This window comes from Mauremys reevesii, linkage group 21 (assembly GCF_016161935.1).
Source record: "Mauremys reevesii isolate NIE-2019 linkage group 21, ASM1616193v1, whole genome shotgun sequence".
Classification (NCBI taxonomy): Eukaryota; Metazoa; Chordata; order Testudines; family Geoemydidae; genus Mauremys; species Mauremys reevesii.
In genome coordinates this window covers 12,183,609-12,207,587 of record NC_052643.1, presented here as the reverse complement: position 1 = coordinate 12,207,587, position 23,979 = coordinate 12,183,609, and the positions used below count along the sequence as shown (strand labels likewise).

The 23,979-nt window shown below is 46.0% G+C and overlaps 1 protein-coding gene across 1 annotated transcript in view; it reads right to left on the bottom strand.

Moving 5' to 3' along the window:
• Positions 1–23,979, bottom strand: part of LOC120387948 (tyrosine-protein phosphatase non-receptor type 11-like) — an 88,584-nt gene that overhangs the window by 25,191 nt on the left and 39,414 nt on the right. The window contains exon 2 of the mRNA XM_039509373.1: positions 5,367–5,489. Coding sequence (XP_039365307.1) covers positions 5,367–5,489 — 123 coding nt within the window. The remainder of the gene's footprint in view (positions 1–5,366; positions 5,490–23,979) is intronic.

The window sequence follows — 23,979 nt, the reverse complement described above, 5'->3', positions numbered from 1 at the left end:
TGAGAACAGAGGAAGCCTATCACAGTCCAGGGTCTCTTCCGGCTTCTCCCAAGTAACCGCCATCACATCACCCCTGGTATAAGAGGCTAGTTCTGATAAGCGCCAGTATTGAGCTTTGTAAGATTGGGTATCAAAAACCCTAATTAGCATCTAGTCCTTCCTTTGAACCGATAAAAAGAGAGTTGTGATTAAGTGCGAAGTGAAAACAGGCCTAGCTTTTACGGTATTTTTAGAACATCTTTTAATCGAGAATGCAATATGCAAATAGCCTCTATGCAAATCTACTCTAAGACGACTGGCTGAGCAACCTCTGATGTCACCATTCCACACTGCCCCCCCCACATTTTCTATAACTGTCCTTCAAACCAAATTAAGTTTTACAAACCCGTTAAAGTTTAACCATCTTTCCAAAAGTGCCCCATTGTTCCCCAAGATCCTGGTCTAGACTGGCTTTGTGTGCAACTGTAATAAAACAGGAAGGATTGGCTTGCTGCCAGGTCCCTGTGAAAAGGCTCCACTTCTCATAACCCACATGCACCAGTCCCCGAAAGGGTAATTCAGCACTAAGTAAGCCACTGATGTGTGCACAGTCACCTTGTTATCTGTATTCCAGTAGCACCTAGATACACTAGCAGAGATCAGGATCACACTGGGCTAAACACTCTGCAGACACAGACTAAGATAACTGAGGAGAAACCGTTGTATATTATCTCCCCCTTAATCTGAGTATTAGAGTCACTGCTGCATTTCTTCAGCTAAAGCTGCAAGACCCTTTCTGCTCTATGCTGAATCAAATATTTATGCATAGCTATTATTAAATGTGTTGTTAGCACTGCTGAAGTGCACACAGCTCGAGAGACTCCATTAATAAAAGGCTCAGTACTCACAGACCCATGTCAAAAATAAAAACTGCTCAAGAACAAACTTCTCCCGATACTAGAATATGAGGGGCTTGCAATATCCCAAGTGTGGCAACGTGTTACACTGACTAGCTGAAAACTATCCTAAGGGAGGGACGGAAGGAAGGAAGAGAACTGAGATGGAGCCATGGAAGGTTGTTTTTGAATTTGTCTCCATTCAGATTTTTCACTGGTTTGGAAAGAACTAACCTGACTCACTCAGAAGTTACCTCATTTTCCAAATAATTACAAAGAAGATAAAGAGGGTATCGCTCCATTCCCAACCCTACACAGAGTAATTGCTGCAGGGATAGAAGCAAATCTTTTCACTCTACGCAGCCTGGATTAAGTGGGAAGAGGCATTCAGGGGATGCAGACAGAGGCTGCTGCATCTTTTGTCAAAGGCTTCTGAGGTTCTGCAAAACAGCTGCTAGCCTCTCGAAAGAGACTTATCTGGAGATCCATGAACATGTGGATCCCTCTGTTTGGGGTCTGGGCAACCAGAGCTACAGCGAACATCTCTCCTGGGCCCACATCCCCTCTCTCACACAAAGGGAGCTGCCTTTTCACACATTCTTGGAGAAGCTGAAGGTAGAAGGCTAGGTTGCTTTCTGAAAAGGTACTTTCTGCTCCTGGCTTTTCAGACCCATTGGGTTCTTTGGGGAACATGCTGGGCAACATGATTGGTTGGAACTCAGATAATCTAATGCTACTCATTCTGTACACTGATCTATGCTTTATAGTTCCAATTCATGAAAGCACATACTTACATGGCATCAGTTTCAACGGGACACGAGCACATGCAGAACTGCTTTCCTGACTCACAAAACGTGGGCAAGAGGAGATACCATACATCACGCACATGGCCTCATGCGTGTGACAAAGCCAGCATTTGAAGGCAGTCACCAGAAATGAGAAGGAAGCTAAAGTGGGAAGATTTTAGATGACAGTATGTTGTCAAAGGTAAGATAATCAAGGAGAAAGATTTTTTCCATCGCTTAAGCATCTGACGCTTCAGATATGACACCTGGGTTGCAAAAATCAAATCACAAACTTAAATGTTTCCAGGAAAGTGCCTCTAAGTGTCACAGCCTTTGCTGATTTCATACTGTGTGTGCGAGGTTGGTTCAGAATTTCCATTGAATCAAAATGTGTCAGTGGGTTGTGGCCACACAATTGATAAATATTAAGACTTCAAGGTAAACTTCGTGTTCTGTGCTTGACACACCTCGCTGGCCGTGGGCGAGGGACACTTGACTTGGGTTGAGCTACCTACCGGGTTTTTTTTTTTAGTCAATATGTATCCTGTGGTAACACCTAGAGACCATCCAGCTCAAGACTCCATTGGACTACAAATAGTAACCAACCATCCCAGTTCCCAAAGAGTAGTGGGAAAAGCACCTGCACCCTTAGCACATACAATAACTGCCCCCCAATGTAAAATCATCATGGATCAGACTAAATGGCAACACAAATGTCGTCGTCTTCCTCTAGAAAAATGTTTCAGGAACTCCCCTGAAATCCCAAATCACCCTCTGTTGCCCCCCGTCCCCACACACCTGCAAGAACAAGGAACAGATTTCCTCATACAAGAGATCTGGGAAGCTTCAGTTAGCAGCAGCTATTTTGGAGGTCACTGGCATTTTAACCATTCCGCCACAGCGTGCGCCAGGAGCAGAACAGAAGGGGTTGCAGATTTAAGGGCAGTTTGCATGATCATCAGTCGTGTTGCCCAGGGTAGTGCTGAAGGGCCAGCTAAGAACGGCGCCCCGGCGAGGCACTGGAATGGCAGGCGTGTGTGGGCAGAGTGCTGGAAAGGAAAGCTTGTGCAGGCAGATGCTGCTTCTCACACACTATACCTGACTCTACCGAGATGCTGTCAGTGGCTCACTTTGAAAACGGACAAAAAACACTGACTCACAAAAAAATAAAGTAAAAGAAAAAAGGCATTAGCATCTCACAGAGCCAAACCCAGTCTTACGCTTCTTCACTCCCAGTGCTCGGCTTGTTCAAGGCAGCTCTGTGTGACTAACTATTTTCCATTCTAATTAGAAACACTTCCTGTCTCTTATTAAACGCAACAGCTTCTGATTGCAAAGATTACCTGCAGCATAAGCAATTAAAGTCTGATGCCGAAACTCTCTAGCCTGCTGAAAAGTTTGCCACGTTCCTTCCCATGGCCCCCTGCATTACTGCTCTATGGTCAGAAAAGTCAGGGGCCCTGCCTAGCTTGTTAACAGATCAATTATTACTCTCTAAAGCAAGCAACAAAGGCAAAACCCTCTCTCACTATGGCTGAGAAACTAGTTGCCCTTTGTAGATAAGCATGAATGGGGATATTTTAGGTTCCAGCATCAGAGATAGGAATCGTGGAGGTGGGGGGCGGAACACGGGGAGGAGGAGCGACATTTTATTTTTGGGCAACAGCAAAAGTGAAAACTCTCACTTGAAATATTCAAAACACACTATTAAAACCTGCAAGTGGCTATCAAAAGCCAGGGCACTGGGGGAGGGGATACAGTCCCTCCAATTAACGAGTTATGCTCACATCCTGTAACATTGCAATACACTGCCAGATCAGGAGAAAATAAAAATAAAACTAACCAACATATTGCTGCACGGGGGTACTTTAAACTAAGTATATGGTCATGACTTGTAAAGCTAAGTTAATAACCATTGACCCCCCCACACACAAACAACTAAAATAACCTCAGAAGAGGCTTGCATGGGGCCAGGGACCCTGTTTTATTATCGGCAAGGCTTCAGGTAGGTAGGGCACGGGGGGGGGGGGGGGGGTTAAAGCTACCCCTGGAACATACCAACTTCTCCTTTTAGACTCACTGACCCAGGGGGTCAACCTTATTCTTTGCATTATCGGATAGATAAGACAGAAAATATCACAATGCCATTAGGTAAATCCACAGTATGCACACACCTTGAATACTGCGTGCAGTTCTGGTCACCTCGCAGAGAAAGGCAACAAAAATGATTAAGGGTATGGAACAACTTCCACATGAGCAGAGATTAAAAACACAGACTATTCAGCTTGGAAAAGAGATGACTAAGGGGGGATATGACAGACATCTATAAGATCATGCATGGTGTGGAGAAAGTGAAGAAGAAGAAGTGTTATTCACCTCTTCACATAACACAAGAAACAGGAGGTCACCGCATGATTATTAATAGGCAGCAGGTTTAAAACAAAAGGAAGTACTTCACAGAATACAGTCAACCTGTGCAATGTTGTGAAGGTCAACACTATCATTGGATTAAAAAAAGAATTAGATAAATTCATGCAGGATAGGTCCCTCGATGGCTATTAGCCAAGATGGTAAGAGATGGAATCCCATGCTCTCAGTGTCCCTAGACTTCTGACGGCCAGATGCTGGGACTGGACAACAGGGAATGGATCACTTGATCGGGATGGCTGAGTGGTTTGAGCATTGGCCTGCTAAACCCAGGGTTGCGAGTTCAATCCTTGAGGGGGCCATGTAGGGATCTGGGGCAAGAATCTGTCTGGGGATTGGTCCTGCTTTGAGCAGGGGGTTGGACTAGATGATCTCCTGAGGTCCCTTCCAACCCTGATATTCTATGATTGCCCTCTTCTGGTCATTCCCTTTGAAGCATCTGGCATTGGCCACTGTCAGAAGACAGGAAATTGGGCTAGCTGGACCTCTGGTCTGACCCAGTGGGGCCATTCTTATGTTCGTCTTCATTTTAAAAACTTTCGTATCAGTGGAGTCCCACCAGGCACAAATGGAACACGATCCACTGTTTCCTGGAAGGCCACATTGGAAGGCCACATTGCAAAGCCAAATCACCCTAATCACAAGATTCATTTCTATAATGGTTTGGGCATTGACAATGAGACACACTGACCCAGTTTTCAAGGGGAAAGCCCTATTTTTAATGGAAGTTGCCTTGGGATCTTGTCCATGCAGAGCAGACAGGACCTGGGTTTTCACAGGTCTCGTTCAAAAGGTCTACACAACATGAATGGTACTCAAGTTTAACCTGGAACAATGAAGGGATCATTCAGTCGTGCCAGGATTTAATGCTGTGTTGCTCGGGTGCTGAGGGATTCAAAGCTGACATTCAGAGGACTAGCTTGTCTCTTGCACTTAAAGCCCTCAATTATCAGCATTCGCACCTAAACACAGAACCCTGCCAGCGTTCTGTTATGCATGCTCAACAGGAATCAACAAGTTGGCCCAGTGTGCGCACAACCCCCTACGAGCCAAAGCTTGTGGAAGTCAGTGGAAAGACTCCCATTGACTTGAACAAGATTGGGATCAGGCCCATGTACAGGTACCTGTATGCAGCAGGCAGCTGCCCCTCCCTCATTTGTATAAGTATTCGTCAGGGATTTGCCCACTTAATCAAGTGTCTGCAAGAGTGCATGCCTGAAAATTTAGGCAAATGCCTATAGCTGCCCTGGTGCAACACCCCCTGCCCCCATTTTCATACCTGACGGAGAGAGTGAAATCTCCTGGATTGCTTTTACTAGGCCGGGCCAGAAAACTCCCATGGACACCTCTCGTCAGGAGCAACTTCTCTGCTTCTATTCCGTTGATGTTGGGGTGAAACCACCTACAACGAAAATGTGGGGTGTGAAAAGAAATATACATTAGGTACCATCCAGTCATCAACATCTCCTCCACCGTGTTCATATTGGCTTCTGTTTACAGTTCTCAAAGATACAAGCTTGCCCCCCACCCCACTGTCCTAGGGCCCAAGAACCGTCCTTTGCAAACGTTTGCATTTCAACGGCTCTGCCCCAACCCTTCTCCCCACCCCGATTAGTTTGGGTGGGATCTCAGAACTGTAGTTCCCATCCCTCTCTCCTCCCTATCGGCGCAGACACAGAAGGCTGGAAATATACGAGCTAGCTGGGGGAAGGGGAGTGGGGAGGAAGGGTGCAGTGTTGCTATTTGGAAATTAGAAAGACAGACCTAAAAAAAAAAAACCCCATCTCTACCATCAATAACCAGCGGGAAGCTGAAGGAAATGAACCCAAGTGCTTAGAAGAGGACAGCAGGGTTCTGAAAATTTGGGGGTGGGGAGGCAAATCACATACACATGCTCTATACAGGAGGTGGGCAAACTATGGCCAGCGGAACCATCCTGCCTGGCCCTTGCGCTCCCAGGCGGGGACGCTAGCCCCCGGCTGTCCCCCGTCCCTCGCGGCCTCAGCTCGCCGTGTCGCCAGCGTTCTGGGTGGTGGGGCTGCGAGCTCCTGCCGGGCAGCGCGGCTGTGAGAGCCACCAGCCTGCCCCAGTGCTCTAGGCTGCGCGGCGGTGTGGCTGGCTCCGGCTGGACAGCGCGGCTGCCAGTCCTGGCGCTCTAAGCAGCATGGTAAGGGTGCGGGGGGGAGGGAGGAGGGGGGCTGGAAAAGGGGCAGGGAGTCCCAGGGAGAAGTCAGGGGACAAGAGGTGGTTGGATAGGCGTGGGAGTCCCGGGGGGGTCTGTCAGGGGGCGGGGGTGTGGATAGGGGTCAGGGCAGTCAAGGAATGGGGGGGGTTAGATGGGGGTGGGGTCCTGGTTAGGTGCAGGGGGTCCCAGGGACAAGGAGTGGGGGGGGTTGGGGGGGCACAGCCACAGGCCAAAAAAGTTCACCCACCCTGCTCTATTCACTTACAGACCAAACAACAGCAAGTGAAAAAGTAAACCACACCTCCTATGCCACTGCCCCAGCAACAACAGGGGTTTTTCTTTAGCACAAGGTGGTGTAAATGGCCGGGGAAATAACAGTTCTAGGTTGAGTCCTAACTCCTGGGGGCCCTATGAAAGCAGCTAAGAAGCAGGCCAAAGACGGTTGCCGTAAGTCAGTTTGGCCCAACGTATGACAGGCCCGTTTGTGGTATTCATTTAAAGGGTTTGTGTGGGTGTCTTAAGACGGAAAAAAAAAAAAAAAAGGGCGAAAAAACCAAAACCAAAATAGCACAAAAACACCAAAGCTCTAATGCTACCTCGCAGCCATGGATCCTAAGCGAGAAGCCAAAGATCAGACCTTCAGAGTTTTCTACTCTGATTCTGCTGTCAAAGTGGTAGTGGTCAGAGAGAGGGTCAGGCCCTCCCCATCTGAGTCTGCTGCCAGATCAGGGAAGGAGGAGAGGGGGCTCGCCTGTGATGTACTAAGGCTGCACAGAACCCTCATGAAAGGGGGGATTTTTAAAAGAAAAAAAGCTAGTGTTAACTAGGCCAATGAGTAGGGTTGCCTCCATCCATCCCTGTTCTGAGGGACCCGTCCCAGATGAAATGGCTCGGAGGTCCCAGTTGTTTGCACCCCAGATTCAGCAACCCTACCCATGAGCTGAGTCTAGGCCCTGGCCGGTGAGGCGCTGTGTTTAACAGCATTAACCACACGGTGGGTGGACACAAGTCATGTTTAGACCTGGGTTGGCCACAAGTTTTGTAGAGCTGCAGCGTGGCCAGGGCCCCGGAGAGAACCCAATTTTCCAGGTGACAGTAACACACCCGTACCTAGAGAGAGTGTCAGACTAACTCAAGAGGCACAATTCTCATTACAGCTGCTGCAAGGGACTGAATAGGCCAAGGAGACAGAGCTACCCTTACACCACGAGGTGGTTCCTCCAGGAGAGGGCTGAGACACATTGGCAAGGCATTATGGGGAAAGCTTGTCCTGCCATTGCCTGTGTTAGAGAGCCACCGGGGGCCTAATTTTAACATCCCTTTTAAAGTGAGAGTGACCCATTGGCCAGCATGGGTCCCGCTATGCACAACCCACAGAGGATACGGGTCTGTTAAAGCAGCAACTCAGGAGCCTTGACCTTTAGCTCAAGCTATAGCGACTCAATTTCAGCTCTGGAGTTCCCTGGTTCAGCCCCTGGGGTGTTAGCCAAGATGGCAGCCCTCCCACGAGCATTGCTTTAAAAAAAATTTTTTTTAAAAAGCACGGAGACTATTAAAAACTAGCCGAGTCCTCAGCATCAGATTATAAAGAAAGCAGAGAACACAGCAGGACAAGGGATGCTGCTTTGAGTGCTGTTCAGCAGTGCCACTGGTGTTAATGTATGTAGATCACGGAGTACGAATGAAGAAAGGTTGGTAAAAAGGCGACTACTTACGCATAGGGGACAACGTTTCATCATCAGTTAGATTATTTTAATTTCATCTCAGGTTCAGAGTGTCAAGTCATCTACTGACCTCAATTCTCACGGTTTCAATCAGTACCAAAATCCCTCGATGTAACTACAAGACACTGGTGCTTTCCCCAGTCCAGCACAAGTTAAAGCCTTATCTACACTAGGGCAAAGATTTTTCCTGAAGTGACCATTTTTGGGTGCTCAGTTCCACACTCCTTAAATAGGGCTTGATTTTCTGAACGCACTGAACCTGTGTTCTGAAAAATGAGGCCCCTTTAAAAGCATCTCAAGTTGCACATCTAAAAACTGAAGCACCCAAAATCATTAGTCACTTTTTAATATTTTGACCTAGCGTATTCATACATATTAGTTCAAAGGTCTTAGCTAGAAAGCTCTAATACACCTTTAAGCAGGTGAGCTGCTATAATACTCCTTGCATTCATCTTAAATGACAGCTAACTGCACAGTAATGTGAAGCGGTGTCCCTCAAGGGTTTGCGGTCATAGTAGACAAGAGCAAATACAGAGTTATGAACTGACCAGTCAATCATACACCTCATTTGGAACCAGAAGTACACAATCAGGCAGCAGAGACAAATAAAAGCAAGTACTATACAGCACAGTACTGTGTTAAATGTAAACTAGTAAATAAAAGGAATTTTTTTTTAAAAAAAGGATTTGACAAGTAAGGAAACTGGTTTACATTAAGATGGTTGAAAGCAGCATTTTTCTTCTGCATAGTAAGGTTTCACACTGTATTAAGTCAATGTTCAGTTGTAAACGTTTGAAAGAACCATAATGTTTTGTTCAGAGTTACGGACAACCTCCATTCCCGAGATGCTCATAACTCGGGAGTTCTACTGCACTGCACTCTGACTCCCCTTCCAGTGACAATGGACAATCTCAGAAGAGACCTCACTTGGGCGGAGAGATTTGCACTACTACTCTAAACAAAGTGACTCCAAAACGCAAGACCTCATTCTCAAATCAACCCTTTAAAGGGAAATTGGGGTCTTCACAAGAAGAGCAAATCTGGGGACATTTAATAAGTTAGTTTATATGTAGGGCGCTAAGCCAGCTAAACCTCACAAGCCTCCTGTCTGGCAGGAAATCATCATCATCTCCATTTCACGGATGGGGAAAGTGAAGGACAGAGAAATGTCTTGCCCCTGTTTGTGTGTGCGCAAGAGACTCACACACGTGTCCACACAGAGAAAATTAAAATAAATGTAACATTTGCTCGACAATTAGGGCTATTTTCCCCATGACTGAAATGCTCTTTTCCAAAAGAGAGGAGGGGGGAAGAGTTACATTGTAACTGGTCCACACACACACACATGTTGAAAACAGGGAGTGGAGGCCAGAATCTGAACCATTTTAGAACCTCATACTTCTGAGACCGCAAGCAGCAACTCCCCTTTCATTACACTGCCATGTGCAGAAGCCAAATACTTAGTATTCTATAAAGCTACTACAGCCAGAAAAATAAATGGCTCTAATGGAGTTTAATGGAGCTCGGGGACAAGGCAAAGTTGTGAAATGTCATAGAGAGTGTTTTAGCTGAGTGCCTAATGACAAAGATGGGCTGGAGCGTTGGGCATGATTTTTCTTCTCTCTAGCTAAATGCATCACAGGAAACGCTGGGCTACACGACTTTACATGCATATAAACAATCCCTACCAGGGCAGACATGCACGAACCTCAATGTGGTCTGAAAAAAGAACCGGAGGACTTGTGGCACCTTAGGGACTAACACATTTATTTGAGCGTAAGCTTTCGTGGGCTACAGCCCACTTCATCGGATGCATGGAAGTGAACATAGTGAGATGATGTATATACACATACAGAGCATGAAAAGGTGGGAGTTGTCTTACCAACTGAGAGGCCAAGTAAGTTTTCCGCCCCCCCTCCAGTGGCACCTTAAAGACTAAACAGATTTATTTGGGCGTAAGCTTTCTGCAGAAGTGGTTTTTTTTAACCCACGAAAGCTTATGCCCAAAGAAATCTGTTAGTCTTTAAGGTGCCACCGGACTCCTTGTTGTTTTTGTGGCTACAGACTAACATGGCTACCCCGATACTTGATACCTACAAAGGTCTCTATAACCCACGATTAATAATTTAAATGCTAGCAGATTCTTGGCTAGAGCCATATTTTTGATGTCACAAACCAGGGGAGCTGTATTAAGGTGGTCACTGATGGCAGGAAGAACAGAGATGCTAGGGGAGCCTGTTGAGTTAAGGGTGGGAAGGGGTCTCACTATTGTTATGGGGGGAATGGCAGGATGGTGGCTCAGGGGCAGAGATGCGCAGTATCCTCCAGTTTTCCAGTCTCTTCCTCCACCCCGTATCTCCTTAGCTGTCCTGGGCCCATTGCAATGCTCATTAGCATCTGTTTCTTTGGCTACTGATTCTCAGTGCACTATGGCAAAGGAATGTGGGCCTTTCACACGCAGCACCCCGACCCTTGCTCACCCAACATTGGAACAAGGCCATCAGGAACAGAGGACAAGGTGGCGCCTCAGGGGGTCGGGTTTCGGGCTTGTCTCTCAAAAGCTAAGCAGAACCTAAAAGCCAAGATGTTTCCCTCGTCACTCCTACTGCTTGGAAAGAAGTCAATGCAAACATCCATGCACACACCCCGCTGTGTTTAGTGAGCACGAAGCATGAAAACCTAGGTGGTCCTCATAAACAGAGGCAGGAAAGGCCAACTTCCGAGTTCAGTAGTGGAAGAATCTCTTCCAAACATTAGGTGGTTTACAGACCCTCACTGGGTGCTAAGAGAAAAAACAAAGCCTCCCCCGCAGGTCTCTCCTTCTGAAGGCTACGTGCAGAAGGGAACGACTTGCTGAGAACTGCCTTGGGATAGTTCTCTGGCCCAGAAACGCAGCTAACTGCAGACTCGCAGCACGAAAGCGACTGTTTCAAGTACAGATGATTATCACAAGGGTATCCCCACCTCGGTAGTTCCCTTTCCTAAATGCAAAATCTTTTTGAAGGACACTCTCTGCGCATGTATGAATAGCTGTGCAAAAACTGCGGGCTCACTGGTTCAGTTCAAATACACATCCCAAACCAAACCTTTGACAGGGCTGAAACAAATGCAGGTGACTTAATTCCCAGTTATCCACCCAATCTTTTTGTTTTTTTGGGAGGGGGCTTTTCTTTACTTTTCGGGTTCAAGGTTTACCCAAAAGGGAAGCTGCTCTTGCAATAACCTCTGCCCTGACAGGAAGCAAGAAGTATTTGAAAGAAATCTTGAAAGAAAGCTGCTTCTAGGGAGATCCCCAGCTTAATCTGACAACACCAGAAGTTACCATGGTTTCTTTTTCCCAAAAATGACCCACTATTGGTGCAGGACTGGCTAGTGAACCTTGCATGCAGCCCGTGAGGGCTAAAAATGGGAAAAAGTTACAGCTTCCCAAACAGAAGACATTTCCCTCTACAACTTGAGACAGTGGGTTTAAAAACAGAACAAAAGCTAATATAACTAAAAAAGTAATTAATTCAAGCCTTCTTTAATTAGGAATATAGCTCTCTCTCTCTCACACACACGATTCTCTGGGAAGGAAAGCGCAAGATGAAAGTATGACTAGGGTAACATTCTTCAAGTAGGTCCATTGTTTTAGTCAACATGAATTGCATAAGTGACCCACTGTAAAATAAAACATGCAGTGCAACTATTAAATTGTTTTTGCTTTTGTGGAACTGGGTCAGCCTTAAAAGACTTAGATCTCTGCCTTCATTTAAAGTAACAACCATCATTTTTGTATTTGGAGCTGAAATCTTTTCCAGACAAGTCTGCTTTTCTACAAAGAAATGGGAGATTTCCTCCATGGTTCACTCGAACCAAAAAAAATAATTTAAAATAAAAAAAAAAAAACCAAGCACTTTTCAGGAACCCAAAGATCAACAATAGAAGCTGCCCCAGTAAATTTGTAAAACAAGACAAGTTAAACACAGCACAAGAGCCAGACTCACAGAAGGAAGTTACTCAGGCCTTTCTGGAGGGAAGGCGGCTATGAAAGCCTGATTCAGTCTGGACAGGAATTGACAGTAATGCAGCGAGAGATGCTCTCTGTTTAAATGTAAAGCCAGGCTGACTAATGCTCCAGCCCTCAGTCAAAAGGAGAAAGAGGTTTGACAACCACAAAAAATGCCGGAAAGCCCTCTGTGAAAACCTGGAATGACTAACCACCTGGTGAACACGAGACAACCCAGACAACCCACATGACATATGCAACACTTTCCCTTGAGGCAACACAGCTGAGTCTCAACTGCTCTTGTGATGTCAGGATCTTACTATCTCTTCCTCCTCCTCCACAGACTGTCTACACTAGCCTTTTTCCTGAGGTCTTGTTCGCACTCGGAACTAGCCCCAATTCAGCTAGCAGTGGACTGCCACCTACGTAGCTGCACACGGGCTGACCCCAAGTCTAGACAAGGGCTAACTGGAGCTTGCAACGACTGAACTAGTTAGGGCTTACCCCAGTTACAGGTAGGAGCAAGCCTTAAATTGGTACAAACCCCAGGATTTACCATACTCATAAATGAGGATAAACCCCAATTAGTTCAATTGCTTCAAACCCTGCCTTAGCCTCGTCTACACTAGAAATGCTACAGTGGCACCAATGCAGCGCTGCATTGAAGCCACTGAGGCCAGGTCTACACTACAAAGTTAGATTGACAGAAGCCGCCTTTGTGCTGACCTAGTTGTGCACATGTTTACACTTAAAACGTGACTCCCACCGATGTAAGTTCTCCATTATACCAACATAGTAACGCATCTGCCCGAGTGGTGTCACGCCTGGTCAATGCACTGAGGTTCACGCAGCATCAGTGCAGACACTCTCGACCCTATCAGTCCTCCGGCAGCTGCACCATAATGCCCAACGCTGACTGCTATGGTCACAATTGTGAACTCCACTGCCCCAGGATGACAGAACCTCTCTCCTCCCCACCCCCATGTCGCAAAGAATAGTTCTCCCCCTTTCCGAGACACCCAGTGCAGAACATTTCCTGCAGCCCTAGTGATGGGAAAGCAGAAGTGTTAAGATTAAGCCTGCCCAGAACAAAAGAATAATGAAATTGCTCAGAAGGGAAATCTCCCAGTTACATGCATGGCTGAGTCAGCATATGCACATAGCCCTCCCTTGCACACACAACCCTCCCTCAATGCACCAGTCAGAACATCTACCCCCACGACAGCTAGGATCACAAGCAGAAAGCTGGTCGTCATTGATAAGGAGTTGAGGAAGAGGCATCGTGTTCTTTGCTTCATGCTCATGAGATTCACCACAATGCATAGGAACCAGCACACGGCATATGCCCCACTTAAGCCCTCGAGTTGAAGCCTGAAGATAGGCTGCCACTTGGCTGAATTCGAATGACAGTTTCAGGAAGTTATGGAGGGGCCAGACAAAGGGGGAGGGGAGGAAGAGGTCAAAAGTCAGACTTAATTTCTACCTCTAGATGTTGAAATTCAAGACATTAACACTCTATAATCGTTAAAACACAAGTTGTCTATTTGGACATGTGATGTTGACAATATGAATATCCTTAAAAATCAAACTAAGTTCTCAAACAGCTTTTTGTTATTTTTTTAATCTTTGCCCATCTGTACATTTCAACTATCGATGGAAATATTTTGTCAGCTAGTGTGTGGTGAAATCCAGGCTTACTGACATTTACCAGTAAAAATCTACTCCTTCCAAGCCTACCTACAGGGAAATTTGGGGTTGAACTTGAGCTGGTAACAAGTTAAAAGCAGAGTTGCCCTGTTTTCCAGTTATTTTAACCTCAAGTCAGCTAACCTAAGTTAAACACATACTTTTTTCCCCCAGCGAAGACATACTCTAACTCTGGAGCTAACAAAAGACCAAAAAAACCCTTACTTTTATTGAACTGTGTTGTGGCAATAATATACAAGTCATCTGGAGGGAGGAGAAAAAAAAAAAAAAGTCAACCCTTGTTACAAGAGTTTTTTAAAAGATTGACACCAGCCATAAAAACACCTCCCTGGCCATTTTCAAATTTCCTGAAACGAAATCATCAAAAACCACATCAGCTCTAGTTTTCATCTCTATATTATTATAAACTGAGTGAATCTGGACATTGGACCTGGAACTTTGTGGGATGAGCCAAAGAAACTTCACTCCAAAATAATTGAGGGGTGGGTGTTTGGTTTGGACCCTGCTTCTAAAAAAAACAATGCTGACATAGACAAAGCTTTTTTTTTTTTAAATAGCCCTGTGGAGGTCCGGAGACCATGCTGGAATAGCTGGATACTCTAAATGTTTTCCAAGAACAGATGTTATTTAAAAACCTATTTTGCAAAGAAAGGGCACTTAGAAAACAATATGTATCCAGGTTGAAGTCTTCAGTGCTGCTCAAAAGGGGTTTGGATGCCCATTTCCCATTAAAACAGGATTTAAAAATCCCACTCTTCTATTTTAACTTGCCTACAAATGGTGGCGTTTGCAGTTTTGGACCCAGGTCCTGAGAGGAACAAGGTGGGTGAGGGAACATTTTATTGGATCAACTTATTCTGGTGGAAGCAACAAGCTTTCCAGCTTCAAAGAGCAGTTCCTCAGGTCCAGAGGAGATAACCAAAGCGCCCAAGCTAAACCACAAGGTGGGACAGATTGTTAGGCAGAAGGGATTCACCCGTGCTGTAGGAGAGACCACTTACAATGAAGTGTGGAATTAAGGGTTAACAGGCAGGAGGACGTGTGTTACAAATTGTAATGAGCCATAAAAACAGCAATCGCCCACTTCATTTCACCTCCTGGTTTTACCTCACGCTGCCTAGTCTCTCGCACAAGGCCAACACATGCCTTATGCTCTCAGAACAGAGCGTAAGAGGGACCTAAACTTTGTGTGCGCCCCGAAAGATGTGATTTGCACCCAGATAAGTTACACTGGGAGACCCAGAGGAAAGTGCTGTCTTGTTGGGCCTGCTCCTGTGAGGAACTCCGTGCATCCTGTAAAGGGCTGAGCACCTGCCGTTTCCATTGACCTCAACCGGGCAATGAAGGCACTCTGTCACAGGGCTTGTCTACATCTGAAAGTGAATGTGGATTATGGTAGAGTGTGAATTTAAAGCGCTATAGCTGTTCCTAATAACGCCACGTGGGGACACTTATTCCAGAACAAAAATGCCTTGTTCCCACTGGGTTAAGCTTAACGGGAACAAAGCACTCGTTAGGCAATTCTACGTATAGAAAAGCCTTTACGCCTTGTCTATGGAGAGACATTGCACCACTAGAGTCTTGTTTACATGCAAGTTAGGTCAACATCGCTACGTTAAAAAAAAAGCACACCCCGACCAAGGGAGCTATGCTGACCTAACCGCCAGTGCAGATGCAGCTATATTGACAGAAGAATGCTTCTGTCAACCTAGCTACCATTGCTCAGAGGGGGGGAAGCTCCTACACCAACAGAAAAAAACCCTTCCATCCACGCAGGCTGCATCTACATTACGGGATTATGCAACGCTGCTAAGATAACAGTCTCTGGAGCGCGCACATACTCTACAACCTTCCTTAGGTCTAGTGTCCCTCACACACGTCGTCTTTTTCCCCTCCCATCAACTTTCCCTCAGGTCAGTACAGTGCCCAAAAGATCTGGTGCTTTCCAAATGAAAAAACAAACAAAATTAATACCCTGCAACTGCCCATTCCTGAAAAGCCACCGAGTTGCAAAGGGAAGAGCAGAGTGTCAAGAAATCATTCAGGAACTGGCTAAAAGCCAAAGGCAGGAATGGAAGCATTGAGAACTCCTGTATTGCCAGCCCCAAACAGTCAAAGATTGTGAGTTGGGCCTAAAAATAAATAGAATCAATCACGAGGGTTTTTTTAAAAAATAAATGCTGGATTCTTTTTATTTCCTCTGTGTTTTGAGTCTTTAGGTCACATTTTCTATCTTTTTTCCACAACCACAAGGGCGTGAAACTCCCCCCCCCCTCCCCCCCACGCAATGAAAGCTGAGATTCTAAAGTAATTACTTGACTCCAGCAGCTGGGGCTTTAATATCAAATATTGCAAGACAAGGGATTAAAAAAAATCCCATCACGTCAGGAGGCAACACTGAACCACTAATCAGTGTGGGAGAACAAATAAGCAAGATGTTCGGGAAACAGAAGTCATCGCGCGTCCACAAGCAGAGCAGCACGGAGGTCGTGTGTCATAGTTTGGTGTTTAAGACCTCTTGCACAAAGATTTGTTGATACGGGAGGTGGAAATAAGCAAGCAGTTTAATTCGGTATCATTGAGGGAGGCGTGGGATGTGTGGGCGTCACATTTGTTTTAGTATATTAAAGCTTAGTGTTTTAACAAAACTGTACAGTAAATGCTGCGTTTGCTTTCAGATGTTTCCATATATGTCGATTAGTTGTTTCTCTCTTAATAGCATGGTAATAGCGGTTCTACATAAAAGCATGCCTGCACATAAAACATTTCCTAAACCTGATAAGACAAGTCTGCCTCCTTTGCTCTTTCTAGTCTGGTTCAATTTAAATCCCTGTCAGGAGAATAAATTATACCAACCCTAGGATAAAGGAAGTGTGTTAAATAAACACATCCAGCAAACAACATCAGTCTTACATATAGGTAAATATTTTCCATTTTCCCAAAGCAATCAACATCCAGACAGCTAACCATTCCATTGCTCACCACTTAAAGCACCCTTTAGGGAACAAGTCTTACAGAACTGAACGGAAACAGAACATTTGGACTAAATTTTGAAACCAGCATCTACAGTTCTATAGCAGGGATAATGCTGCTTTATATTCCACAGGATTTGAAAGTCATTTCTATAGAATCCTGTTTGTTCTAGACATATCAATTCTATTGGTCTTTTCCATAAGGGATATATACGTATACGCAGAATAACGTATTACTTTAGGCTGGCAAGTTATGTACTCATTTGATTTCAACAAAGTTATAGGTATGCTTGGAAGGATTCGATTTTTATTGATAAATGTTGGCAACCATGGATTTCACAAACCAAGTGACATCAAGTGATACTCAAAATTTACAGATCGGTGGAATAAGCAAAATGTTGCTTGAGAACTTCTTAGACTATAATTGAAGGCTATTTACTTCGTACATTTAGACACACGATGCTGCCGATGTGTTTTAACGGTTATAAACCATTAACTGTTTGAATCTCAACTTCTGTTATTGAGCAATTATGGTCTGACCCCCACCTCTCTGCAGTCTGACACATGCGCGCGCACACACGCTTCCTGCAACTGTGGGAGTTTAAAAAACAGTGAAAAGTCAGAAAAAAATGCTTAAAAATATCAATATTTTCCATCAAAGTTATTTAAAAGATTGAATTCTGCCAAGCCTAGTCCTAGAGACCAAGGCGCAAAGGGCACACCACCAGAGCAGCCCGTCCAACCGTCTGCGTATCACAGGCCACCGACACCCTCCAACACCCCCACACTAAATCCAACAACCAGCGTATTACAGCCCCCCAGAGACTAGACTATTATGTGCCGCGTGCAGAGACTAGGCAGGAGAGAGGTGCACCAATGCTTGAGGACCCCGGAAGTAGCTGACTATTTAGAAGGGTATAAACGCTCATGCTTCAGGGCAGAAGTCACTCTCATTAACTGGGTCAGGATGGAAATTTCCCTGGGGACAAGTTATCCCAAAACCACTTACTACAGGGTTTCTTCCACCTTCCTCTGAAGCTGAAAGGACTAGCCATGGCTGGAGATGGGATACTGGTCTACCTGGACCACAGGTCTGATCAGGTATGGCAATTCCTACATTTGCAGAAGCCAGTCGACTCTGGTACATTAGGGGGCTGCCGCAGATGCCCAGGTGTGCACATATTTCCAACTGCTAGCTGCACCCTGTAACCAGCGGCAGACTTTCCATCAGCCCGGTGACAAGAACTGTACAGATATTTTCCATGTAGTTTTGAAGTAGCTGGTTAGAGTGTACACTCAAAAGGGACTTCCCCACAGAAACACTGCTCAGTTACATGATGAGTCACTCCTGGGCAAAATGCTTCATGCTGAGCCCTCTCCTCCCTCCCCATCTATATATGGTCAAGAAAAGGTTGCGTTAAACCCTTCCCCGCTGCCAGGTCCACAATGCGCTGCTTAGCAATAGTGGTGTCCAGCAGAACGGCCATTCGGATGAATGAGATAAAGGAGGTTAAAACAGAAGTAACATGATTTAGTCATAACAAGCATCAAATAGGACTCATGGTTTTTCAATGCTATTTGCCTTTTGGTCGTTTAACAGCAGCTATCGGGTTCACTCCAGCACTAGACATTTAAAGAAACAAACACTCGGCTTTTCTATAGCGCTTTTCATCAGTACATCTCAACATGCCTCTCAAAGGCGGTCAGTATCTTTATCCTCAGAGCCCTGCAAACCAACCCCAACCCGACTACAAGTGTCACGTCCAGGCTGGGTTGGCTTTCCTCCTCCTGCCAGCGGGCGTGGCTGCGGCTCCCACTCCTGTGAGCTGCCACCATCTTGCTGCGTGCGGTCCTGAATGAACGTGCCTGCCGAGGGATGGCAGCATCTCTCATCCCGCATGGGGCGTGGATGGCAGGAGGGGAGCACGCAGCCACCAGCCATGCCAACCCCGGGCGAGTAGAGAGACGACAGCGACTCATGGCCAGCGAGGAGGGGTCAGGCTAAAAAACTATTCAACCCTCCCAGGCTTGGGTCTGGGCTTAAAAAACAAAAAACCACACAGGCCTGAGCAGACCACTTGTAAAATGAGGATTGATAGGGGAAACTGAGGCACAGAGGGGTGAAGCAACTTGCCCAAGGTCACCCAACAGGCCAGTGGCAGAGCTGGGAATAGTACCCAGGTCTCCTAAAACCCAGTAATCCAGTGCTCTATCCATCAGGCCATACTCCCTCCCCCTTGTTTCTAGAAGTGAATCGCATCCTTATCTTGGTGAAAAGAGGAGCTTACCCACCAATCAGTTCTCTGCTTCTAATAAACTCATTGCCGTGATAGCTGAGAATCATGTTCCACAAACTTAGCTGCCAGCCTTAGATTAGTCTCTTGGTGGGTTTCCTCTTTTTTTTTTTTTTTTTTTTTTAAATCAGGTGCTCTGTTTCTTATTGATCATTTAATGTATTTTACATGCTCCTGATCAAAGTCTAGTTGGGTGCCTAACTCCCTTAGGCTCCTTATTTTTGAAGGGGTGAACTGGGGAATGGAGAAGGGTAGGGCGTGTTCCTCAAACCCCTAGTTTGGCTCAGCATGGGGTGGGAAGCGGGAGGGTTTGGCTTTGAAAACTGTGCCAGAGCCTCTCAGATAAGCTGCACGTCAGCTGAAAAAAAAAAAAAAAAAAAAGTCACCATCCTCCTTCTTCCCAGACAAGTCCCAGAGATACAGCCAAAAGTACAAGGAAAAAGTAAAGTGAGGGTAACATGCTGTATAAAGAACCCAACCCACTCATTTAGGGAAATCGAGACAACAAATAACTGAAAGGGGAGGTTGATCCCGAAGCCAGTGGCGTTCCTCTGGACTGACCGAGCATAACTGGAGCCTTGTCTGTTTGGGGGGGAGGTTTTCCACCATGGAGCTGCACTGCTGCAACGTATCCCAGTTTGAATCCAGGATAAGCCACTCCAGGTGCTCCCTTTAAAAAAAACAAAAACCAAAAAAAAAAAAAAACAGTAGTGCAACACATCTACACTAGGGCTTTGCACGAGCGCAGTTATACCAATGCAAACATCACCAGGATGGAGAAGCCTTGAGAATCAAATTTGGTTCATAGTAAACAGCTTGCATAGATTTGGGCAGATTATTCACACACACACCCTCTGTAATTCGAGCATAGAAATGTTATGGAACGCTAATACAACTTGCACTCTTAAGTCACTGGGGCACATTTGAAAACCCCCACCCTTCGCATTACATGGAGTCACGGGAACTCAGCTCCCGACTAGTAATACCTCTCATTTCTCCAGCACCTTCCACAGAGGGCCTCAAAACGCTTTAGAGAAGGTAGCAGATTCAGGCTTACAACTTTGCTTTACAGTGGGGAAACTGACGCACAGGTGGTTAAGGGGTTGATTTTCAGAGGTTCTGAACTCTCGCAGGCTCACTAGCTTCAAAATTAAGTTGTACGTGCCCAGCATTTCTGAAAATAATCAGGTGCTTCGGTCATATCTACACACAAAACTCGCACCAAGTTCAACTAAAATTGGTTATGATGTTGCTTTAGTTATACCAGGGCAAGCCTCTGCACGGACACTTAAATCAGTTTACCCCACACCAACTTCAGTGACATTAAAGTAAGTAAGAGCTTACTTAGTCCCACAGCAAGTCAGGGGCAGAGCTAGAAAACTAGGAGCCAGGAGTCCTGGCTCCTAATCTCATTCTATCCACTATATAATCATTCTTGCCTCTCTGTTTCTCTGAGAAGGTCACCACCAGTTTTTACAAGAAACATTCATTACCGTGTGAAGTCACGATGGTGGCGTGCGGACAGCAAGTTTATTTCACTATCAGAGTTGGGCTTGAGGGGCAGGGGGGAGAAAGAGCAGGCAGGAGGGGAGACCCGGCAGTTCCCTTCTGAGCAATTGCTAACCTTGGAGTGGGTGAAGTCACGCAGTGGTTGTTCTCTGGCCTCGGAACACCCTCAGGGTCGCGATACAGAAATCGATCACCCCTTGCAGCCTCTGGGTTACCTATGCCACAAGCCATTGGTAAGTCTACACCAAACAAAGGAATTAACGAGCTTCTGCTTTCTTGAGCCAGACAATTCTAGACCATTATTAACTACGTGGTTCCAGCTAGACACAGGGTGCCAACAAATCGGTAGTGTCCTATAGCCTCTTTTCATCTGTATATACGAACAGGCATTTCCACCGCCCTTAAAGGGAGGCTACAAAAACCATCCAAGTCTGCGTGTTGGGCAGCATGGGTGTGAAATGCTACCTTCTGTGCTCTCTTTGCAGAGATCCACGTGACCACACAAGGTGCAGGACAATGAGGAATCAGATCCCTCTTCCGCTCTTGCTATCCATCTCTGCTTCTTATTAAATTGCTTGGGATCTAGTATGAACGGAAGACACAGTATGGAAGACAAAATAAAGCTGCGTTGCACTGCACAGCTGTGGACAGGCTACGGTACAGTTAATACAACAGAGGGGCTGTTTCTCCATAGGTATATTCATAAAGGACCTATTTCAAAAATCATTGCTCACCACCCACACGTTCCCGGTTGGTGAAGCCAGAATACTGCGGCAGGCAATGGTTTCACAGACAGATTTTCAGAAACCGACTTGTCCATAAAGGCTGTGAGCATAAATATGTAGCTTACACTTACTGGGCTAGATGCACAGCTGGTGTAAATTGCTGATTTACAATAGCTCAAGATCTGGCCCAGTGTTACGGCCACTGAGATTCCCACTCACACCTTCAAGGTTTTGCACCTATTCCCTCCTGCTCTCTTTCTCATTCCCTTTGCTTTGATCACATCCATCCTTTCTGCCCCTTGCTCCTGCTCTCACCCGCACGCCTTCTTCCACATGGAACAGCATCCCTCTGGTGATGCACCAAACCTTTTCCTTCAAATCTCTCCCCTGAAAGCATGCTGCTGCATTTCCCATGCAATGCCCACCTTCTTTCAAGTTAACTGGAGTCTCAGGCATTGTGTGTGTCTGCCCTACTTTGCATCTTAATGAGATATGAGAAGCACGTCAGGACAGGACCATGTCATCACCGGGCTGTATAACACTAAATGCCTAGATGGGACTCATAATTAGCAACTTACTAGGGTTGCACATTAGTATATGGGTTGTATGTGTGCGCGCACATGCAAAATTTCAGTGCGATTCTGAACCCCAGAATTTCCACACCAAATAATGCAATCGTTTGCCATGTTTTTGTATGAAACGGATCTGTGTCACAACTGAATTCTGAGGGTTGAAATCTCCGCTTCAAAAAGAGGACCTTTCATGTACTAAAGTGGAACCCATTTAAACTCCAGAAACGTTCCTATTTGCAAATAGCAAAAAGCAGCAGAACTTCGTCGTTATTTTACCTGGAAATTGGAGCAATATTGCTAATCTGAACCAAAATAAATTTCAAAACCAACAACAAAAGTAATGAATATTTCACCCAGCCCTGCAGTGGAAATAGGAAATTATATTGGAAATACAGCTGTGAGATGTAACAACTACCCAATCTATACACACAGCATTACACAAATATTATCTCAGTCGTATCAACAATGCTCCCTTTTAGGAAACAAGTAACACTAATATATAACTACTGCTTTATCCCACCCAAATTAAACCCTTATTTGACAGTATCCTGCAATGACATCTGCAGGGGCAGACCCACAGCTTCAATAAAGTCCATCTGTGGAGACGCCATTGCAAAAGTAGGCCTAGAGTCCATAACATTTGCATTGCAGTAATTCCCAGAAGCCCCAGCAGAGATCAGGGCCCCACTAGGCGAGGCACTGTGAGGACACATAGCCCAAGAGCCCTGATGCAAAGAATATACACTTGAAGGAGACAGAGGCACAAAACGGAGCAGCGACATGTTCAAGGACGCACATCCGAGCCAGGATTAGAACCACATCTCCCAGTTCAGCACCCTATCCAGCAGGCTATGCTGCCTCTCTAAATCAGGCCTGGTTTCTGCTAAGACCTGCCCCCCAGATTGTCCAGCCTGCACGGAAAAGCACATAACGTTTAAGTGTAGGGTCCCGACTGAGTCTTGGAGGCCCGGCATGCTTGTTGCAAATGAATCCTACTGACCACCCTCGGCCAACTCTGGGTCCACACGCACCCACGCTCAGCAGGAAAGCCACTGAGGGAGACAGCTATCAGAATTCACAGACCAGAGCCGCCTTTAGATACAAGAGTCAGAATCCCATCACACGGCCACCCCTTACCTCCCTGGGGAAACCTGAGATTATTAACCAGGTCACCAGTTCAAAACTAGCGAATGGCAGAGAATAAGTTAAAGAATGGGGAGAAACCGCAAGAACAGGCTTTCCCTTTGCAGAGAGTATTTGGATTGAAAGTTTACTGATCAGAATGGCCCAGTCACACTCCTGGTAAGTCTGGAGGGAATTGTCAAACGAACAAAGGCCATGTGCTTATGCTTTATAGAGGACTGCTAGTTGTACACATGATTTTGTGACACAGGCAAATAGGAACCAGGATACGAGTTAGCACTCTTCTCATTTGTGACCTGAGCAAGGACTTATGTCAATTCACATCCCAAGAGATGGAAGGTGAGTAAACTGAACCACCTGCAGCATCTTTGCATTGACCAGACAGCCACCCACTAGAGAGGTGGAAAGTGGAAGGAAGGATGGTGAGCACGAGGTTCAGGCACCGGAATGGGATACGGGGAATGAACTTATGTTCCCAGGTCTGCCGCAGACTCCTTTTGCCTGGCGACCATCTGTCACTACAGCACCTAGCGCACACCTAGTCTAGACGCGCTCAATCGACCCCCGAGCGCTCTCCCGTGGACTCCTGTACTCCAGCGCCACGAGAGGTGCGGGCGGAATCGACAGGGGAGCAGCAGCTGTCGCCACGGTGAATAGGTCTAAGTACGCCGACTTCAGCTACGTTATTCATTTAGCTGAAGTTGCGTAACTTAGATCGATTTCCCCCACCAGCGTAGACCAGGCCTAAGACATCGACCAGCACCCTTTGAAAATTCTCATTCACACTGAACGGCAGGGTGCTGCTGAGTGCTCAGCCCTTTTAAAAAACAAGTCACTTATTTAAGAGCCTCAACGCAGGCACCTGTTTTGGGAAACCCTGACTCTTCCCACTCCCCTCCTCCTCGCTCCACTTGCTATTGTAACTCTGGAGCCAACCGCTCAAAATACATAAGGCAGCATCCCATAGCTGGGATGAACCAACCCTAAAAGCAACAGTCTTTAAATATCACACGGCTACAGGCACTGTGAGGCGGCTGCCCTGAGTACGGCCGTGCGCAGACACCTGCAATCTA